General features: G+C 34.9%; 1 protein-coding gene across 1 annotated transcript in view; it reads left to right on the top strand.

Moving 5' to 3' along the window:
- Positions 1–19964, top strand: part of LOC150080643 (uncharacterized) — a 131013-nt gene that overhangs the window by 8256 nt on the left and 102793 nt on the right. The window contains exons 2-4 of the mRNA XM_090381258.1: positions 3195–3322; positions 5167–5347; positions 12557–13424. Coding sequence (XP_090237384.1) covers positions 5281–5347; positions 12557–13424 — 935 coding nt within the window. The 5' untranslated portion in view covers positions 3195–3322; positions 5167–5280. The remainder of the gene's footprint in view (positions 1–3194; positions 3323–5166; positions 5348–12556; positions 13425–19964) is intronic.

Below are 19964 nucleotides of genomic sequence, written 5' to 3'. Positions count from 1 at the left end.
TATGGACGTAAGAATATCTAAGAATTAGCTTATTATGGCCTGAGCAGCAGATGCACCTAGAATTCTCAAGAAAAAGAACCTTCTTGAGCTAATTTTTGTGATAGAATCCCAACATGGACATAATATTACGAATTTACTTAAACAAAAGAATAACTTTGGTGCGTAGATGCAGAATTCTCTACATAATGTATTTGCTTAATGATGATTGGGGAAATTTAATTGTAAAAATGTTTTTGATGATTTAATTATTGATTTTTCAATTGTAAACTTTAGGTAAAAATCCTGTGTGGTAATTACAAATAAATACATTTAAAGTAATTATAAAGCTACAAACGTAGTTTGAGACTGAATAGCTGATGATTCTGTGCATCCATCACAGGTAGTGAAGTTTTGGGAAAAACTGGATTGTGTATGATTTATTTTTCATCTTTTGGTTGAATTTAATATTTTTATAAAATTGGTTGAATAATAACCAATTTTATAAAAATATTAAATTAAAACATATAAATTTATGACTAATTAAAATAAACTGAACGAAATCATTCAAACATAATGGTTATGTAAATTAAAATGTCTTAACATTTCAAAATAAGTTCAAATTAATATTATTTTTATCTGATGTATTAAGACTTTAATTTTGGATATTTCTGTATTTTTTTCTTGATTTAAAATAAAGCAATATTCACTTGAAATAGATGAATTTACATTTCTTCGGCTTCTTCTACAAAAAAAGGGAAGCATCATCTTTAATGCAACATTACCAATTAGTGTTGCATTAAACAGGAATTTATGCATGTTTAATAAACTGTTTTTATCTCGCAGGGCAAAAAATATAATAGATCTGTCTCGCAATCAGTTGCAGCTTTTCGGAGTCATTTTTACTTAGATGATCTGAGTTGTCACTGCCGGGAGATTGGCCTGGAAAACTCATCTCCCAGTAGGTCACTTGTGAAAATAAAAACTGTTTCGAAGTCCGAATAAGGAAAATTAGTATATATATTTTTAGTCACACTAATAATCAATTGTAATAAATATCTATCAATATCTACCTACTAATTTTTGTATTGAAAAAAAAACTTAAATGTTCTAAATTAATCTCTGTCAATAAACTCTGTCATGAATCTCATTCTGAGTTCGAAACGAAAAGACTTGGGGGATGAAAAGCATTACTAAAAGTACCATAATCTTTCTGAACCAAAAATTAACTCTGAAAACTGATTCTTTAATTTATTTCTTATAAAATAATTCTAGTTGATCGTGTCAAACGTTAAATTTAATTAAAGAACTGTAAAATAAAATCAATGCTGAAAATAATCCTTGGAAAATTGTTGGTTATGTGTATCTCATAATTCGAAATGGACCAGAGGTTTCCAGGATCTGCTCTGTTGATATGACAGATTTTATTTTAATTTTTATAAAGTTAAATATCTACTGGATATTTAAAGCAAAGCGGTAAACGAGTCTAATAAATTAGTTTCGGTTTACAGTTATATTTATTGATTATAGAATAAATTCATTCCATTTTACTGTATTCGTACTTTTTTCTTTATTAAATTATACGTTCTATAGAACTGGTACCAGCTAGCATATATAAATACTCAGAAATCGAGACAGAATCTTTATCCTTAAAATATCGAATTTCTCTGCACACCTTTTAAGACAAGCGTTTCACTTCTTTTCAAAGTTTTTCTGAAAGTGCCCCGCACTAAACAACCATCAGCTACAGATTTCAGATCTCCCACGATTCAATTCTCTCGAGGATTTGTGGAAATGCGTCGATATCTTTTTTCTTTCATCTTTGCTGTTGCAAAATAAATTCTGCTGTCGAAAACATCACGCGAAAGACAGTATGTCATAGCAACTGAGACAATTCTGATTTTTTATAAACTCAATTCATGCGATTTTTCTTTTTTTCCATTACTCATAAAAATATAAACATCTCTGTTATTGGGAATACACAACTTAATGCAACAAATCATCAAAATTTTATGAAAAACCTTACTTTTGTATTCTATTATGTTACGTGGCTTCGTTTTGAAGTACACGAATAGCTTGAACTTGCTTCATATAAAGCTTTTAAAATAGTCTACCCTATTTGAACAAAAACAAGCATTACTTTCTTCATACAGAAAAGATGTTAGAGAATTTTTTTGTTCGTGGAGAAAAACGTCTATTAAATAACAAAAAAATACCTATAAGCAATGTTACATTGAATGCTATTATCAATAAAACTTAGCACTTTAAAAGCGAAGGTTATCAACACGTAAGAGGATAAATAACTCTGGGAAACAAAGCTGAAGTTTTTTTTCCCAGAGTTATTTTAAAAATTAGAAGATAGAGTCATCTTTCATAGCGCGCAGTGAGTGATCAGAGGAGAAAATTTGCGGTGTATGTGAAAAACGAAATAAATGCAGCTTATTAAGACGTTCTACCAACTTGACCAAAAATGTTTGAAATATCAAAAGCAACTTGAATTAGTTCCAGTGGGTACCACAGTTGGTATAACACAGTTACCTCTCCATGCCCTTGGAAAAGAGCTGAGTTGGAATCCCCTGAGTAACGCGTTGAACTTTTATAGGTCTTTTTTCACAACATGGCTGAGTTGCTCAGACGACGGTATTTTGGTTTTTACCTCAGGGGAAAGTCTCCTTTTTTTTGTCCAGCAAATCGAATATCAAACACATACAATTTAGAAACATGATTCCGTTTCTAAATTTTGAAGGCAGGCAAAAATATTTTTGATTAGTTTGAGTTCTAAATAGCCTTTCATCCACTTAATAATGCTGCAGTTATTTTTTTTCCTATCCAAACCAGAGTACCAGAGTACAGAACTCTAAGTAGGTTCAACAACCTTAGGTATTGTCTGTCTCCTTACAATCAAAATAATAATTTCGGAAACAAGCGATATGTATTATTGGTATGCTAGTTCATGTACCATCATTATGATATAAGTTTGTGTAGCCACAAGTTTAAGCTACATCGTACATCTTGCACGTGGTCATTTGCGTCCCATCAGCCCATTACGGGAGGTAATTGTGACCATTTGGTATTCATGGTTAAGTCTGACAATCGGTAGTAATGTAACGAATGGCAGTAGATTGACGGTACACACGGTTAAACTTGCATTGAGATCCTCGAGGCATCGCTGAACGAAATCGCATTCCCAAATGATTCCGACTGTTTCTCTCCCATAGGTTGCTTCTACGCTCTTCGCACGTTCTCAGGCTCATTACGGTCCGACGAAGTGAAACGTGAGGCGAAACGATGCAAGGATGTTAAGATTATTCTGCAGACAGCCTTAGGAAGTCATCTGTTTTTGAAGGTGAGTAAACTGCTGCTGTTCGATTTTGATCAGATTAACATTCGCCTGCTGTTTACCACCGAGTTGGCATTATTAAAACGAAAACACAGTCGAATAACAGAACCTTTGAAAATTAAAACCAATACAGAGATTCTGTAATAGAAAGGGATGTGTTGAATAGCTTAGTTAGTGCACGACACATTACTCCTCATATGCAGTTTCTGCTCAATTACTCGGAATAGATACAATTCCGAGTAATTGAGCAGAATTCCGACATAATTTATGAACTGTTAAACTTGAGAATTTGCAAAGCTTTTCATACCAACCTTGAAGTAGATCAATAAAATGATAACATACATTCAGTGTCAGAAAAAATTGCCCCAACCTTAAAGAGGTAATGGAACGATCTGAAAAAAAAATTAATGTCTGTAAATTGTGATGATTTATATAAATGAATTGCAAAAGAAGATCATATATTGGTGTTTCCATTTGTCGGAAAGGCTTTTAAGATACCCACACTGTATATGATTGAATGAGTTTGAACAGTTTTGGAATATACTGTAGACGGACACTGAGGATAGAGAGGATACCCAGTAAACTGCTGTTCATGTTAGACAAGACCTTTAGACAGTGTAGTATTCAGCCGACACCAGTGAACATTAACCTGGAGGATCCAGATTCGAAGCACTGTTAAAGAGCCTGAGTGTAAGGAGCAGATAGTTAATCTTTCCCTTAGAAGGATTGGAGATTATTTGAATTCATCTTTCGGATATCCAGTATCAAAAGTATTATTGGTATTTCTTGATACTGGATAGTTGAGTCACCATTAATGTGACTCGCAGAGCAGAATTGCATGTTCATTATGCGATGCGTCGACTCCCCATCACAGCGTCTAAACTCGTATTTATTTCAATAGTGCAGAGCCATCTAGAATGGAGAATAGCAGTGGAATTACCTGTAAGAATGAATCAAAGTTCCACTTGGGAAGCAATTACAAAAGCATCCATGTTTGGTGATGCCCTGATGAAAAGATGATCCTGCCTGTTTTAAACAAAGGCGTACAAAAGGATATCACGATTCATAATATAGAGTATCAACTATGATGCGTTGCCTCAGATATGTGTTCAAAGTAATTCACACAGGCCAACGTTACGTTGAAATTGTACTTACGTCTTTCATTTTGCTATTTCTCCAACAATTACCAACTTTTATTTCAGCATGAGAATGCCCGACCCATTACCACTAATTTCTCTGCAATACATCTACATGCTTCTTTGTGAAAGTGATGTTAAAAGATTGGGTAATCGAAACATGGAGAAATATTACTCAAAAATATATCAGGTACCTTTCTGACTCAATGTCAAGAGGAATACTGACTTGCATTGCTGTCATGGGGGGAATGAACATATTTCGTACTGGTTTTCCACATTAAATAAATCTTTTGCTCTGATGTTTGAATCATTTCTTGCCTGTTTGTATGACAAAGTGCTCATATGTTTAGGTGTGTTAAGCGCCAAGATAAGTCTGTGGGGCATATATTGTGTCAGTAAACTGTTAGTTGAATGGAAAAACCGGGCTTTCTGGGAGATAAACCAACGCATCCTTCACCTATCTAACTCTGAAAGTGTGGGGAGAAAATCCCTTAAAAATTCCTCCCATTTTTACCGGATTCCAGCTGAGGCATTTTTGCACATAATTCGGAAGGACGTCAATCGCTATTACTGTGCCAGCAACCGGACGTACAACAAATCTAAACTAAATCAACTGTACTTTTAGGGTGGGACAGCTTTTCTTGACACTGAGCGTGTTTACTTAAAATTTACTATATATAATTAAATAGGTTTGTTTCTATGATCTCCTTATAGTTCCTTGAAATAAGCTGTCCTATCAGGATATACCAATACTCCGAGACCTCCGGTGGAGAACTATTATTTCCGACACTGCAGAAAACCCAGTGGTTTGGGTCAGAAGGAAACTACATGTTAATACACGTGGACTTACCCTGCTCATTTGCAACAGAATACTACAGTGGACCTGGAGACAAAGGTAAGGACAACAGGCAAAAGGTATTTGTCCAATCTGTATTTAAAAGCCTGCATGAGATAGTGAAGTGGCGAACTTCAGTAAAGAAAAGAATATATATAAAAAATTTAACTTTTACTAAATAAGTTAATTGGAGTGTCATAATTCTGCCAAGAATATCAGGAAATCCGAGGTAGACTTCTATTTGAAACTATTTTAACTGAAATTGAATGAACACTAAACAGATCTCTGTGGTTGAATTAGTTCAGGCTGAATGCGAATATTCTCTCCTGTCTAATGAATATGCAATATGATATCCCTCAAAAAGATATACTAGTATCTCTTAATCCCATATGCTCTAATGTGTAAATAATATTAACTTTTTTTGTGGGACACTTCTCACAAATAACTATGAAAAAGTTGAACTGAAATTAAGTAGTAACATTACAAAAAAAAGTAAGTTTAAAAATTTCGAAGGTCATCCAAGGTCTGTTAGACTGAAGTTCCTGCGATGGATGTCAATGCACTGAGATGTTTAAATCAATCTCGAAGCTGTAGATAATGCAACTTTTGGTTTATGGCACTGTCAGAGAAGAAATTTATGGTGTCAGTTTATGCGGTGCTTTCAGTTCATTGCCATTGCTAGAACACAGTAAAATAGTTTAGCAGATGGCTAAATTTCCATAATTCATACGAGCAAACGCACTAATCGAAACCTTACAATTAATTAACAGATATCTTAATTAAAAGAGAAGTTTCAAAGATTTATTTTGATTCTGGAATCTTACTTGTACAAATTTGCTTTAATTCCAGCGGACGATTGTAATTTTAGTATTTTTAAATTTCATTTTGAATTGAACAATTAAATATGAACAAGTGTGTGTGTACGCATCTCTTGTAACTTTAGGATATATTTGCTCAGTTTTCTCGTTTCTCTTTCACGTTTTATATTCATCTAGAGGTATTTAGTGCAGGTAAGATCTCATAGGAAAAGACAGTTCTGAGGCTTCTTATCCAAGTCTTACGTTTATTCCCCTAAAGTGCAACTAAAGCAGTAGTTTAAAATTGAGATTTCCTCCTTAGCGAAAACATTAAGTCTGAAAATTAAGCAGCATCTTATCTTTAACTGCTAAACATTGAATCCTCATTTCAGTTCGGTACTTTCTAATGCTATCCCTTATTGCTTAGCTTTGCACACCGGCATTTCTCTAGGAAAATGTAATTCTGTTTGTGATAAGAACTGTAAACAGTAATTTGATTTAATATACGCGAGCTAACGCTTGAAACGATGCAGCCATGTATATTCAATTAACGCAATGCCACATTTATTGAAATATTCTTCTAACAACTGAATTGCAGTAAACTCGTTAAAATGATTAAACTATATATAATGAAATTACGCAGAACTTTTAAGGAACTACATTCGCTAGAAGAGAATTGAATGAAAAATTGCTCTACAAAAGATTTCTTTAATAATGCGTGTTATCTAATTCGGTGTCAAGAAAACATTTTCAGCCACGGATCCCTTTTGATTTCTACAATTACTGGTCTCTTTTTGTCACAATGTTTTTTTGTTGAAAACAATAAAACATGGAGACAAGAGCTTCTTATCGTATTGGTACTTGCCATTTTCAGAATGATATTACCTGTTTATGCTTTCCTTCTTCTTTTTTATTTTTTAAATTATTGTTATAACATTCCACCTCCACCTAATCATTCAGATTTCTTAAAAAAATCTGAGGGCTCCCTGGGAGGTCTGTCAATTTTTTTTCTAGTTCATCTATGGCGTACCTTCCCCGGGAATACAAGCAGCATTGCCAGGGAATCTCGTTCATGAATTTCTTTATAAGCTGTTTATATCATAAATGATAATACCGAGTAGAAAATGATGGAATAAGTAATCTCATTATTTATTCCATCTATTAAACTTAAACTGTCCGCAAATAGAAATTTTCGCACGTTGCTCCAAGAATTCCCTTTTTTCATTTAAGTTAGTTAATGTACACTACCCTTTCATAAATATGAAAGCATCGTGTTAAGAGAAAAAAACACGAATTTTAATGAAGAAAATAATAGGGTGTAGGATCGACTTTGATGACAGCAGGGATCAGTATGGAACACTTTTTCACCAATTTGTTATATCAGCAACAGGAATCTGTGTCCATTGTTCCATCGTTGCAGAAGCCAGTTCCATTGTAAAACAGGGGTGGGTATGGGTTACGTTCTGGTCATTCGATCCAGTTCATCCTAAATTGGACTCAGGTCTCCATTCTGAATCGCTAAGGGGGCTTCGTTTTCTCGAAACCAAGTTTTTGCAATGCTCGCTGTATGGGATGTGAGTATTACAGTACTGGAACATGGAGGGGGAAGGCAATTTCCATAGTATTATCATAGTGTGGGCATCACGGAATTGTTCAAAATATTGGTATATAACTCGTCATTGATGGATTTTTGGCACTACAGCCAACGTTCCTAGTTCGAAGCACGAGAAAAAGCAGTTACACATCACCACGATGAGCACAATATACAACTTTTTCCAATGATGTTCCTCGGTTTGCTTTCTCCATATATTTAGGGAATGGCTATTCCTACCCGCCCACAATAACATTGTTGGGGGGGGTAGGAATATAGGGATAACAATGATATTGTGGATTCCGCCCACAATAACAAATTGCTAATCCGATCAGTCATTGAAATGCAATGCGGTAAGGGCCTTGCTGCGACTCATCCTTCTTGTTGCTGCAGCCTTTCAAATCTCTTAGTGCTTTGCATATATCTCATTCGCTTCGTTCACTATAGTGAAAGGTAATCCGAATACTTTTTGTAGAATAGTGTACATTTTCGAAGAGCTTTCTCTTGTCACTACTTTATTGTATAACCAGACGTTCCTTCCACTTCCTTATTCACTCCGTGGCATTTGTGTACAAAACTCTTTCGTATCCCATGCAAGTTTTTTGAGGGACTCTCTTCGCATCAAAAATTCCTGTTTTTCGTGGAGTTTTTATTTACTCAATGTTACAAGCTCTCTTCCCTACATACACACGCAAACCTTATTCCCATTTCAAATCAAGATTTAAGGATTTTACTTTTTCTACTTTCTTTTCCATCGCAAAAGAACTCGGAGTAGTTTTTCATTTTACGCGTCACTTCTCCATATCTTGAATCCATGCTACTATATAATTGCGTATGCAACCATTTCGCCAAGTCCCACGGGATATATTGAGTTTGCCAACCCTTTTTTTACAATCGTATTCTTAGATTTTAAACTTCACTTATACAAAGAAACCAATGCGGAATGTTCTCTATTGGTTTGCACAAATATGTATTAACATACTATTGATTTATATACCTTTCTATAAAAGATATACGAATTATACAAACTGGCATAACAAGATTTCTGGCAACCCTTTGTTATTTAATTATTAAAATGATATTTGGAATTTCACAGCGTGAAAGGAATGAATAACCATTATGCCCTAACTTTTAGTAATGAGCGATTAGCTATTCAAAAAGAAAACAAAACGTTTGTTTATATCTGAAGGTTATACTGTGGAAAGAGAAATTCCAAGAACCACCTGCGCGCATCGCTGGTTTGACAAAACGGAGGACATCCGATTACCGACAGCTGCATGTAAATCTGCCGTGCATCTGCACGCCCTGAGAAGTGTCGCGAGTGTTCTGCTGCCATTTTCGCGATGTTTACAAACAGCTCGCACTCTCATTCCCGTAGACGGAGGGTAAATATTGATTATCTTGCATTTACGATGTCACGTCTTCCTACCCTGCACCGAATACGGATAATTTATATTCGGGGCCTTCTCAGCTGCCGCTTTACTGTTGCTGCCTGAAAGCAAATGCAGCTAATTCGCTGCAGAAAGTTACGCAACTTCTGCAAATAACAAGGTACGCAATCTCCTTTCCATGGATCTCCAAAGAAACAGGCTAAAATTTCTTTTTATATTCGGAAACGAAAGATTAAAAGAAAAATACGGTCCAGCCATGAAAAATCTTGAGAAATGGTATTAAGATTTGCAGAATACATCCTGGAAAATGACGTACGCGGTCTCGTCCTTCCGATCAGACCTCATTGGAAGAGTATGACTGCTGATGCGTTGTGTTCAGCTACTAGATCAGCATATCTTGAAGTGTTATTTCTACTGACGCAACATCAAACCAATCTTTATTCTTTTACAACACTTTTATATATTTTATTAAGCACACTTTTGGAATCCGTTGGCTTTAGAAGATTTGTGCATTAATCTTTTTTTTTTTTATTCATGCTATTATACTTTAATATGTATTGGTACACTAAGTGAAAAACGCACGGTTAAAAAAAGAAATTCTGAATATCGAGTATGACCCCATACTTGATATTCGATTTTAATGGCATCGATAATCCTCTGGAGAATACTTTCCTCTGAGCATTTCCTCCTGTGATCCAGCACGTAGAAGTGAACATCTGATAATCTATAATAAGAACCATTTTGGATTAAAGCGATTTTTAGTAATTGATAATTCGAAATTTTTTCGGCCCCACGGTTTCTGCGTAAGATCTTAGATTGAGAAAATGCATTCTATTAAGAATGGAGAAAAATGGAACTGTAGTAGAGAACACTGTAAAAAAAACAGCTGCTTTTAGATGGTCTTTGACATATTCGGAATAAACAGCGAAATGTTTATTTGAAAAAAATCATGTTTTATTATTTTTACATCTTTAGTTTAATATTCAAAATAGCTTATTGGTAGGCAGATACGTGGCAAGATTTTGTGCAGGAGGAGCAGACCTCATTGGGTTCTGTGTATATGATTGTAATGGATAAGACGAAAATAGAGCAATTAGGATATACAGTAATGGATAGTCAAGGAGAGGGAATTATTGGTTGGCATTACACAATAGAAAAGACTTTGGACAATTTGTTTCCAGGAGATTCTGAAGAATTAGAAGACGATTATCATAGGAAAGTAAGAACAGAGGTTAATGAGTATATCGTAAGTGAAAGGGAAACAGAGTTTACGCTTGATGAACTGGATGATGCGATCAAGGCTATGAAAGTTAATGAAGCACCGGGAATCGACAGATTGAGGTGGACGTAGTGAAAAAGGTATTTTAAAAATAGGACCACAAGTTTTGAGGTCGGTTTTTAAGGAATTTCTGAAAGAAGGTCGATTTCCTGATATTTGGAAATGTGATGTGCTGAAGATTTTGAAGAACAGTACTCGTTGCGCTGCAAATGAGCAGTTATATGAGCAGTTAGTAATTAATTACTAACTGCTCATTTACTTATATGAGCAGTTAGTAATTACAAAACTGGAATAAAGGTACCAAGACCAAGGATTGGTGTCTGAAATGCAATTTGGTTTTGTACCGGGCAGATCAATGGAAGATGCTCTATATAAATTAATGCAGACAGTAGATGAAACTACTTCTTATGTTATGGGATGGATTCTTTATTGACTTCAAGTCAGCATTCGATTTGTTTTGAGGCGATACAAATAATGCCCAGTTCTGTGAATATGTACATGTTGTGAAGGATTAATTTTCGAAAAGAACAGTCATAGTTCGGATAAGGTTTGCATAGATCGAGAGAGTTATGCAAAAAGGAATTTCTTCAAGGATCGATTTTCGATCCTAGTTTTTGGAATATTGTGATGGATGAGTTGCTGTGATCTTGTCTAGCCTTAAAAAAGCCATGCCATATGCCGATGATTTATTGATATTGGTGGAGACGGATTCCAGGCATCAGCTGGAAACAAAGTTAGGAAATATCCTAGGTGTTGGTAGCGGACACGAAAAAAATGAGTTAAATCTCTATACTTAAGTCCAAATGTGCATTGCTCAAAAGTAGGCTGAGTGAAATAAAGTATCCCACGATCAAGGGAGAAGGTATCACACTGGTATATTCTATTATGGTGAAAAACTTAGGAGTCGTTATTTATGATAGGCTATATTTCCTCAATCACCTGAGGTTCCTGCGAGATAAAGAATATTTAACGCATAACTTATCCCACGATAAGTTATGCGTCAGGATCATGGGGACACAGAGTTGATAAAGTTTCAGTCAGAAGGTAGTTGTTAGCTGCATAAAGACCAGCTCTATTGAGTATCAATGAGGCGAATCCCGAAATATTCCACAAGACGTGTTAGTGGCTAAAAGAAATCTTGAATATGCTGTAAGGAAATGAATCTTAACAACGCTAATAGGAAATAAAGGCGAGGAAGTTGGAGGACATCCTAAGCAGCAGAATAGCTAGGAATAAAATTTCGCAAAGTATCTTTATTTTATGGCAGGATCACTGGGTCAGGATCAAGCAGGCCAGGGAAAAGACGCTTACAGATTCATCCCTGATGTTGATTGTCGATCTTAAGAAGAGGCCGTTGTGTGTATTGGAGGCCAAGATGTAACTTTAATAAATGGTCATGGACTCAAGAAAAAGTTTAAATACTTTAATTTGGCGGAAAGCGAGTTATGCCACAGTGGACAGGTTGAATCTGGTTCGCATGTTATTTTTGAATATTCGAATATTGTGATCTGAGGTTTAATCTATATGTGATGGTCGAGAGTGTTACAGAGGATAACGTTACTAAACTAAATTTGCATAAACAGTATTTCAGGGAATTCTGTAAATTTGTAGGCAGAGTTTTCAAAAGAAGGAAGTTTACAAAATGTATGTAGAAGAATGGTTGCGTCCGTAAATTTTGAAGGAACTTTATATAGTCAGATTAATTACAGCATACTGTAAATAAAGTATTAAAGAAATATTGTATAGATACGATTATGTAAAATATATATAGTCATGTAAATAGCTGAGAATCGCAAATAGTATATACACGTTTTATGTATCCTTTAATTTTTGTGTTTAAACACGAAGTCTCCTAAATAACTGAAACTATATCTAGTAGATTGTTGTCTACTAGATACTACTACAGTCCAAAACGCAGTATAGTTAAATAAATGAAATAAAATGAAAATTATCAATCGGTTCAATCATGTGTTGATATTTTTACGAGAAATTCCAGTTTTTAAAAGCAGATTTCTATTAAAAGGTATTGTAGTTTACGAAAACCCATTTCTTGTGCGTGGAAATTTTAAAACTGATATAAGAGTTTCTAATTCCCGGGTGGAACAGATAGACATCGCGGGAAACTTGATAGATCAGTGGAAATCGCAAAAATATATTTTTCAAGTGGATAAATTATGGTCACTAAAAGTTATTTCGTTTTCTTTTTTTTAGGATGTAACTCGACATTTCTAAGTGATAACATGATCATCAGTAGCCCTGGGTTTCCTGCTCCTTCCAACCCTAACCTTCAGTGTTTTTACAACATCTCTGCACCTTCCAATAGACGTGTACTCTTGACTTTTCTGCACACGTTCTCAAGAAATGCGTGCAAGTCTGTTACGTTGAACATATTTGACGGAGAGAAAACTTTCGATATTTGCAGTGTGTGGGATGTAAGGCAGCACGTGGTGACCACAGGAAGTGACCTGATTCTGAATTTCTCCAGCAGGATCAGTTCTGAAGGCTTCTTGGCGAAATATGCATTCCTGCAGCCTATCGACAATCAAACGCTAACTGCCGCCAGTGCGAATTTTTGTAGTCCAGGTTATCCTGATGTCTTCCTGCCAGATGGCTCCGTATATGTGATTCACGTGCCTTTAGGATACCTAATTGACCTTCGCTTTACCCTTCTGGAAACTTCGCAAGCGAAGTTCAGCAGTTCTTGTGCGAGTGAATATGTTCAGGTAATTGACAAAGACCAAGAAAACAGATTTTGTGGAAAATGGACAGAAAATGATGAACTTTTGATATTTCGTTCTCGAAGCAACACTCTAACACTAAAACTGGGATACCAAGATGTCTCCTACCATCCTTTGCCTTCTAAGGGCATTTGTGTCGTGTATCACGCAATCGCGGTGAATGAATCCCTGACGTCATGCAATTATGGTTGGGTATCTGGCGATTTGTATTGCTACAAGCTGTCTAGTCGCTCTGCTTCGTGGGACACTGCCGAAGAAGAATGTCAAAGTCACGGAGGTCACTTAGCGACTGCCAATAGCAGGGAAATCGGTAGTCTCATTGAGGCTGTCATCAAATCTAGGTAAGTAACATTACACTTTTTAATGAGTGGTTTCCAATCTACTTTAATGTTATTAATATTTCTGTATCGTCAGCTGTCTAATAATAAATAAAAGAAATAATACTACTGAAAAGAAAAGTTAATGAATTTTTTTTTATAAAAGTAAAAAGGAAACAACACAATAGTTAATTGAGACGCTTTCACGCGCCAAACAAATTATAAATTACTCAATAGGTCTGAGGACCTTAGATATTTTTTTTCGTGACGAACTCGAGGCTGGAAAATTCTTTCCAAACAATATCTACCTTCAAAAGAATATCGATCCGTGGTCCCACAAAGTAGGATTGCGAGAAGCTCCTGGGGCGTATATTCTTTGTCCGTGTTTTATTGATGAAAAACAGTCTTGATGTGAAAGAAGTGCACGCCGTTGGCGATCCTACAGTACTTTCCCGTTCAGAATAAATTTCACAATTAGTATTTTTTTACAGTTTTATTTCTTGTAGAATGTTCTATAAAATTTCTGCAAATTGACATTAACGTTAGTGGGAAACAAAACTGTAAATTTAAAGAAGATTCTTTGGTGGTTCACCAAAATACCCCAATGGCACTTGAAATCTTAAGTTTTAAAAATTCTCGCGATGTATAACTAGTAGACCTATGCACATTATCATAATCTATAAAATAACATCGCATTAAAAACTTTTCTGCGCTTTATTTCATGTTCGTGCCATCTAACTGTGGACAAGTACATCTACGAGTAAAATTGTGTGGGCTGTAGGTTACCAGGGAGATAAATGCAAAATATAGCAGATCATAAATCACAACTCTCTCTTTTTCCTAATGAGATTGAAAGCGAAGGAGAATTTGCATTACAGTTACACAAAAAATATATCTTTCGGATTTCACTGAAAATTTGTAATATTCATGAAGTGAGAGGAAGGGTAAGAAGATTTTAAAATGCTGGGGATCAGTATATGTAGCATGCTGGGAATGGCGGTAGTTGCAAAATGAGACGAAAACTGTTATTTGTGGTGAATGTTTATATATTTCTCTCTCAGTAGTACATTCACTTTATTCTTCAGAAAGCAGGAAAAGGATTCGTAAAATCGCAAAATAGCGCAATGATGATTAAGGGCTGAGATGCACTATGAAGATGTTTCACTGAAGGGAAGCAAATGCATAAAACCCTCAGTATAACTGCGAGATATTGGTAATTTTATTTCGCATAGGGGATAAAAACCGGTTGAGTCATTTCTATTTATTTAAGTATTCATGGATATTTCTTTTTGTTTCCTATAAACTGGGAGATTCTGGGACATTGAAAGGGGATTTCGCCAATGATGAAATTGTACTGAATGGCTTGCTCTTGATAGAGTCGCTATTGATATCTTTTAGCCTTAAACCTTTCCACCAGGGTATTTCAAGAATTAACTTACTTTAAAACCAGAGTATAATATAGAGCGATTCAAAATTTTCTCAACCAAAATATCGATAATTAAAATTTATTAATTCTTTTACTCTCAGTTTGATATAGGCATCTAAAGATTCGGAGATTCAAGAAAAGTGTAGTAGCAACATTACATTTAGATCTGACCACAAAAGTATAGAATTTAAAGCAACAATTTGCTGTGGGAATCCTCACCCCCCTCTAGAAAGCACTAAAAGAATATCATCGATTAAATTCCTTCAGAAAGAAAAGTTTTTGCAGCTCTTAAAATACTATCCATGGGATTCTCTTAAAAATATACCTATTCAGGACGCCACGTTTCTATTAATAAAATGGTTAAATCAATTAAAAACAGAGTCAGCATCCAAACTTGTAAGAGTTTCTTCTCAATCCAAACCGTGGTTCAGATCTCATCTAAAACCATACTTTAAAAGGAAACAAAAATGCCACAGGCAGTGGAAGAAGTACGGCACTTCATCAACATACATAAAGTATAAAAAGAGCAGAGCACTGTTTCAGATCAAAAAAATTCAGGCGTACAAAAATTACTTAATGTCCAGGCTCAAGCATAATAAAAGAGCACTCTCTTCAAAAACAGGAGCTACTTTGCAGCAAGACCGGACTTTGGAATGGATAAAATTCAATATGGAAACATGCAATTTTGACATCTGCAATGAAGATATGCAAAACAAATTTAAAGAATTCAATTCTTATAAACACGCAAATAGCGTTCAACATGAAATGCTTCCTAATCAAGCTCTGCTAATCAACCAACTTGTAAACAAGGATACAGTTCAGAAAATTATTAACAAACTACGAATTGATAGTAGTGAAGGCCCTGACGGCATCCCTAGTTTTATAATTAAACTGTCCAGTGCATTCATCATTGATTCTCTAGTTCATATTATTTCCAGTTGCATCTCCCAGCCATTCCTTCCAAGATTATGGAAGACTTTTAGAATTACCCTGATTCCAAAACAGGCTAGCAATAATAACCATATAAACTATCGTCCAATTGCTGTATCGTCAATGATCGCTAAGATTATTGATAAGATCATGCTGCCATATCTTCGGGATGCGATCTTTGCTAATGCACCCGACAACATGCATTTTGGTCCTACAGGGCGCTCTACAACAACAAGCCTAGCTGACACCATTGTGCGCATCCAAACTGCGTTTCAGGATAAAGCACAATGCGATGTCTTTTACTTAGACATCAAAGGTGCTTTCGACAACATTGATCACAAGAAAGCCATTCAAATACTGAAAAATCATTTCCCCATTGATACAATGGTTATATCCTATCTTCAGTACAGCCTCAATCACAGAAATCTCATCTTCCCCACTAATACTGATAATATTCTCGTCACAACCGCAACAGGCATCCCTCAAGGAGGTGTTCTCTCCAGTGTTATATTTTCAGCATCTCTACAACCACTTCTACAAGAAAATCCAAATCTGCTGTCTTATGCCGATGATCTAAAGTTGTTTATTATTTCCAAATCTGTGATGACATTTCCAAGGTTAGCCATGATGCGAATTTACAGATGTGCGGAATCATCCAATATCTGAAGAATCTCAATCTCACTATAAATACAAACAAATCTGCTCAAATAACTTATTCCTTACAGAAACAACCAAACCACATAGAAATTAAAATTTCAAATGTTTCAATTCCCAACGTATTTGCTCACAAAGACCTAGGAGTTGTTTTTGACAAAAATCTTTCATTTAATTCTCACTATGTATATGTTGCTAAAAAAATTCAAAAATCAAGATGGCTGATCAAGCAAGAAACAGCGGCGATTCAAGATAGAAAAACAGTCATTAACCATGTTCAGAGATGCATTTTTCCCATTCTGTCCTATGCCTCCGAAATCTGGTCTGGCGCTCCTCAAGTTACCGTAAAAAAATTCCTTGCCCTAGAATATTGGGTTCTTAGATGGCTCAATAGTAAGCTTCGTTTTCCCCGTACAATATCCAGGCAACAGCTTTACAAAAACTTAAAAACAAAGCCTCTGCAACAGATGATCAACGAGTCTGGAGTCATGCTTCTTGCTAAGTTAATTACTTCTGCATCCAGTTCACCAAACCTAGCCAACATAATAGCTCCCACCAACAGAGAAAACTCAAGAAACCAACAACAATTCAAATCCAAACTCTCCAGACTAAAACAAATGGACAGGATGTTCCCCAATGCATCCCTTCAACTCATAAATTATCACAACATTGATTGTAAGAGGTTGCTCAACTCTGAAGCCTGCAGGAGTCTCATTTCCAAACAAATTATGAGAAATACAAACAGCTGCCTACCTACAACCCAGTAACTACATCCAGAGCCAAATGTGATGTTCTGCAATATATATTTTTGATCATTATAATTCATATTCGTTGTTAATGTATATATAGAATATGCTATGTATTTTTTTATATATATATATATTTGTCTCCTTTGTACTAAATTTATGCCCCTAGCCTAGTGCTGTGATGGGCTTGCTGTAGTTGCAATAAATGAAAATTTATTTATTTATTTATAATCAAGTAATTACAATAACTATAATGATAACAGATAAATGAGAGAAAATGCTTCTTTCATTTTGGGTTGCGCGAATTTAGAATCACCCTATTGGTTTGCAGAAACTCTGATTTCAATCAAATGGAATGATGATTGTAAATTAGGAATGGAAAGAATGAGGATTATAATTTAATTTAATTCAATTATTCGGGGCTAATAATTTAATTTAAAAAGTTTATTTCATGATCTGCTACGTAGCGTGAGTGTCTTTTGAGGATATGGTGAATTGTAACTCTCAGTCAGAGGCTTAAAGTAATTTTAGGTATTCTTCGGAATTTTCATCCTGGAAAAAAAACAAGCCTTAAAAATCCATTTCCTTCTTGATAGCCATTTCTGTGACTCTTTTTCTGCAATTGTTCAATTATTCGTTCTAAAATCGTCTTTATTATGTCAATTTTTGGGAAAAAACTTCTTTCGAATCTTCTGAAAATTGTGATGAGGATGTTCAATTTTAGCCGATCCAATATTCTGTAAAAGTAATATTAAGCTTATATATTTGTAACCATTGCAAGTTACTGAACCTGCCATGATATGAAGATATTGTTAGCAAAAAAAAAACTTCTTTAATTAACTTACATCTAAAAGTCTGTTTATTGAAATTTTCTTGTGAAAGAATCAAGAATAGCAAAAGATGGAAAGACCAGCATTGCTTTCCAGCGATGAATTGGTAAAACTTTAATACACTCCAAATGAACACAAAGCGAAAAGCACAGGCAAGAGAATTAAAGGTTGAACACAGCGACAAGAAGAGTACCATGTAGATTCGACATCAGTTACATATGACTGCTCCATTACTTCAAACATTCGTGCTTAGTATCACGAATGTAGTTTAGAGTAAATGGGTTATTAGTCCATTGCGTAATTCATTATATAAGCCTAAATTGGGCTACGCTATAATTTTAATTAAACTGGATAGTGAACATAAACTGCACGAAACGGAAGCACTCGCCATAACTAAATTCAAATTAATTCGTGTTTGGATAAACAAGTTCTACAAACGATCAGTGAAAAGTTGTTCCTACGTTCATATGACAGTCGCAATAATTTTAATCCTAATCGAATTAAAAATGTACAATACGAAAAGAAATGGCTCTCTTCTTTCCATTGTGATTGACTTTTAATTCTACTTGCCCACGCTTTTCCTTTTATGGTCTATTTCGAATGTCCAAAATTTGACCGATTTGTTATAGTGTATTGTAATATCTTTTTAATTCTTCCATTTTATTTTTATTTATTCATGTTTTATTACTGTGAGCTTCGTGTTCTGATATTTACAAACAGATACAGGATTCATCCCTTTGACAGCTCAGTACACTAGATGGGAGATTCTTTGTTGTTGACGTTTAAAAATTACATGTCAGATCATAATAAACAGCTGGTCCTACTTATAAATAAGATTTATAGTAATATTTCCTGTCAATCTATATCAAGACTAAATGGAAATGGTTATTAGCGCTAATTAGTTTGTTAGCACCAAATTCCATCTATCAACTTTGGGTAATTATCTGAAATTTCGCTGTTTCTGTTAGGAAACTGCAATTTTTCACGCTACATGCAACATAACCTGGGATTTGTTCAGGTTTTTATCGATCGTCTATTAATGGGAAATGGATAAATAAACATTGCAGAGTGAGAAATGAATTTTCATTTTATTCTACTGGAGCGCTGTATCACATTACAATTTGTATAATGGTTTGCAACTTTGTTTGCGGTTGGAAAAACTGCAAATACTGCTCGTTAACCTTTAACTCAGCTCCACTCGATAAAAAAAGGAAATTAGAATAAGTAACTTTATTCACGTGAAAAACTCACTACACCACGAAGAGGTATTGTTTTGTTTATCGTGTTTCTTGAAGCAGAAAAAGAAATTGGTAAATTAAATTACTAATCGTACAAGGAAAAATACTTGTCTGGTTACTTTGTATGCGATGCTCATCTTCAGGCATTGCGACTGACAACTAATATCACGTCCGCCTGTGGAAGTGACATAAGCCGCGACACAAACAAAATGTAGATTAATGTGAGAAGCTAATTTCAAGAACTTGAACAAAGCAAAAATTTTGCCTTTTTTTTGGTAAAGAATTGCGTTTTACAAGAAGTGGAAAGTAAGTCTGAAATTCTACGCTTTATTTTAAATATAACTGATGTTATATTTAAAATAAAGCGTGGAACTTCAGCCTTATGGAATTAGCTATTCTTTTTTCATCCTTTTTGACTTTAGGATCTTCTAAGAGCACCTTCCTGAAGATTTTGATTTCCAGGAGGCTCTTTCTGAAAATCACAATCTCAGAAACTTAAATCGGCTACATACCATCTTCTCAATTCTCTGTTCGTTTTCCTCAACGATAATAACAGCAGTATTCACCTTTACTTTTTTGGTAACTGCAATATATATATAGAAGAAACACCGCAATTTTCAAAGAATCTCAGCACCTGAAGGCCTTTAAAATTTAGGTCTGAAACCAGCTACAGAAGAAGTTCAAATTTTCAAGATGACTGAACAGAACGGGTACACTAATTTGAATACGTATTGATGACT

Source organism: Mastigoproctus giganteus, chromosome 9 (genome assembly GCF_048544385.1).
Source record: "Mastigoproctus giganteus isolate SK-2022 chromosome 9, ASM4854438v1, whole genome shotgun sequence".
Taxonomy (NCBI): domain Eukaryota; kingdom Metazoa; phylum Arthropoda; class Arachnida; order Uropygi; family Thelyphonidae; genus Mastigoproctus; species Mastigoproctus giganteus.
This window is presented reverse-complemented; position numbering and strand designations above follow the sequence as displayed.